Source organism: Pyrus communis, chromosome 12, assembly GCF_963583255.1.
Source record: "Pyrus communis chromosome 12, drPyrComm1.1, whole genome shotgun sequence".
Classification (NCBI taxonomy): Eukaryota; Viridiplantae; Streptophyta; class Magnoliopsida; order Rosales; family Rosaceae; genus Pyrus; species Pyrus communis.
In genome coordinates, this window is record NC_084814.1 from 12493466 (window position 1) to 12496902 (window position 3437).

General features: G+C 35.9%; 1 protein-coding gene across 1 annotated transcript; it reads left to right on the top strand.

The window, feature by feature from the left end:
- Positions 1 to 1318: 1318 nt before the first annotated feature.
- Positions 1319 to 3064, top strand: LOC137709758 (general transcription and DNA repair factor IIH subunit TFB5). The gene is made up of 3 exons (XM_068448736.1): positions 1319 to 1441; positions 1797 to 1859; positions 2769 to 3064. Exons 2-3 carry the CDS (start codon positions 1825 to 1827, stop codon positions 2944 to 2946), a joined length of 213 nt encoding a protein of 70 aa, XP_068304837.1. The 5' UTR covers positions 1319 to 1441; positions 1797 to 1824; the 3' UTR covers positions 2947 to 3064.
- Positions 3065 to 3437: the final 373 nt, after the last annotated feature.

The following is a 3437-nucleotide window of genomic DNA, read 5'->3' on the forward strand; positions in this document are numbered from 1 at the left end:
AACTAGAACTCTTGAGATATTGAGTATTTTATGTTGACATGTAATAGGCTTAAACCAGCCAAACCAAACCGACTAACAATAGTATGGTTTAGTTTCAATAATGGTATTAGTCAAAGTCAAATCAAACGAAACCGTTGATTGCTAATTAATTTAGTTATACTTTTTGTGCCAAACCAAACTAAATCCAGCTGCACCCACCATTCAAAGCCAATTTCATTTCTTTTGTTCTTTTAATTACTAATTTTTGCATCATCATGATAATTTCATGTAAAAAGGACATAAGTTTACGTGTTTACCCTGCAAACAGGAGAAATTTTTCCAAGTGCCGGGAACACCATGACACATGGTGTTCCCTCACCCATTAGGATTTGACATCTTGGATATCCTTCAATTTTATATTTCAATAAATAAATAAAACTAAATGCTAATGGATGAGTGAACACCATGTGTCATGGTGTTCCCGGCACTTGGAAAAATTTCTCTGCAAACAGAGGCAAACTTGAGAGTGACTAAAACACAAATACGGGAGAACAACTTCATAACACAAGGACATGCAGGAAAATATATACAAATGTTTTTTTTTTTTCACACAAGACATCATTATAATTGTAAATAAAGAGCAAGTAATAGGTTGTCACGATAGATAAAGTGTTCATTTTAACTGATGGTAGCCCGAATTCAAACTCTTCAGTCTAATAGTGCAAGTGAGAGGCTACTTAGTAATATGGTCTAACAGTGTTTTTCTTCACTTGTAAGTAAAAAGTTTGAAGTTTGATTCTCTTCAAATGTGAATTTGAACCACATTATTGTTAGCCCATTATGAGGCTAAGCTCATTCCTACCCAATCTTGTAATGTAGATAATATCGTTTGTTTGTTTTTTTTTTTTTTTTTTCAAATAGTGTAAGTGAGAGATATTAGGTTCAATTCTCGTTAAAGGTAAAGTTAAACCACATTATTATGGCAAGCTAATTGAAAGACTTAGCTCACTCCTCACCCGGTCACCCCTTTAGTTTCGATAATATTGTTTGTTTAAAAAGAAAAAGTGTAAGTTTTATTTCTTTTGAACAAATATATTATCTACACTAAAGGAGAGGGGTAGACTTTACCTCACAATAGGCTAGTAATAATATGGTTCAAGTATGCATTTGATGAGATCTTTCATTTCTAAATGAAAATGAATAACATTAAGCTTCTTAGTGTGAATAGTGCAATAATAGAATTGGTACTAAAAATGTTGCGCGGGTGAGTCATTGCTGATAATAAATAAATTTAATGGAAAAACAAAGAACGGAAATCGGGATGGTTCGGCTGCGATTCCGAAGAGAAGGAAAACACGTGAGGAGCATAAAATAGAAGAGTGAGCGCTAAATACAGTGTGATCGGGCGAGACCTTGCCGGGACAGACCGATACAAAATCTCCGAACACCTCTGCAACAGAAGGTTGGCAATCTTAATGTCTTCACCTTAAAAAATGGAGCTTTTTGACCAAAAAATAAAAAAATGGAGCTTGTTTCCTGCTGAATGCTTGTCGATCTTGTTTATTATTCCATTTTTAAGCTTCGGTGTTTTTGGGACTTTGGGGTTCCCCGAAAGATTCCCTTTTTGTGGAATTGGGTTTGGTACTTTGGCTCATTGATTGATTTATATTCTGGATTGGATCTTGTGTCGTAAAATAATTAATTAATTAATTCAGGCAGTGTGTTGTGGATTTAATCTTTCTTTTAATTATGTTATGTATTTAGGGTTAAGGATATAATCCAAGTATTTTCTCATATCTTGGCTTTTGTTGCTGAAGTTAAGAATATTGAGGTTTCTGATGCAAGATGGTGAACGCTGTTAAAGGACTGTTCATCTCTTGGTAAGATACTACTTGTACCAATTCTGTGTTGCGCTTCTATTAGTTTTGCGGAATTTGGCATGGTTTTCAAAGATATTAGGTTGCCGTTCCTCCTCGCCTTCGTACATTTCGAAAACTACTTCTATTCAATGGATACAACAAGAAGTTTAAAATCTTGTCTTGCATACGTTGGCACTCGGCAGTTCTATGTCTTTTGGGTCTTAGGTTTGATTTGTTTCTGTTGGTAGCTACAACGGAGTGTCCGATCATCACAGATTCACAATAGGTTTTTTTAGTTCAAAGCGAGTGCATGGATTTAAAGCTTCTGACTTGTGTACGTTATATGATGATACAAAGCGCAATCCACAAATAGATTTTGATTCATCCGGTGAAGCGATTTCTGTGGAGTTTGTATCTTCCGGGTTATATTAATTTTGTGGAATTTAGCATGGTTTTCAAAGATATTCGGTTGTGGTTCCTCCTCGCTTTCGTATATTTAGAAAACTACTTCAATTCAATGCATACAATGACAAGTTTAAAATCTCGTCTTGCTTAAAAATTATCGTGCAATTGGGTTGGCACTTGGCAGTTCTCTCTCTCTTTTGGGTTTAGGGTTGATTTGTTTCTATTGGTAGCTACTACGGAGTGTCTGGTCATCACAGATTCACATTAGTGTTTTTGAGTTCAAAGCAAGTGCTTGGATTTAAAGCTTCCGACTTCTGTACATTACATGATCATACACAGCGCAATGCACAAATAGATTTTGATTCATTCAGTGAAGCAATTTCCGGGGAGTTTGTATCTTCAGGCTTTTAGTATCTGTTAATCCAGCTGCTGAGTTCACCATCCTTAAAGAATAGTTTTAGTTTCTTCTTTAACCATCTCATGCTCTTGCCTTTTTCTGAAAGCATTTGTGCTTCTCTTGCACAGTGACATACCGATGGCGCAATTCATCATCAATTACGACAATTCACTGCCTGCTTCACAGAGATTCATAATACACGTCTTGGATAGCACTCACCTTTTTGTGCAGCCCCATGCTGCCGAGATGATAAGAAGCGCCATTGCAGAATTCAGAGATCAGAATTCATATGAGAAGCCGACTTGAGTGCTTTGGAGACCAAATGTTTGATTCATCGTTCATATCATGGCTTTAAATCCTTCCTCCAGTTCTTTGTCGACTGAAGCTGTTAATACGAATCCCAGCTTCCTGTAAGAGAAATTATACTACCTTGTGCTTTTGTAGTCGGAAAACATGGAAGTTTGAATGATACCCATGCATTGTATTAAATGTAGTGAACTGTGTTTCGAATAGGGGTGGGCACAGTTCGGTTTGGTGCTGTTTCAAACAGTTTTGGTTCAGACCGCTTGGTTTCAAATCATTTGCAAACAAAATAAAAGGTGAAACACAGCAAATTACATGGAATTCAATTACAAATTTTGTAGGAAATTCAATTCATGCTGCAAAATTTAAATATCAATTAGCATATTTTTAGTTAAATACTTGAATCTGAAACACAGTAAATAAATGGCCGAATGGGTTTGTTTGTTTAAGTATTTAATTCCGGACAAGGATCCTCTCCGGATCCTCTTTGTGGG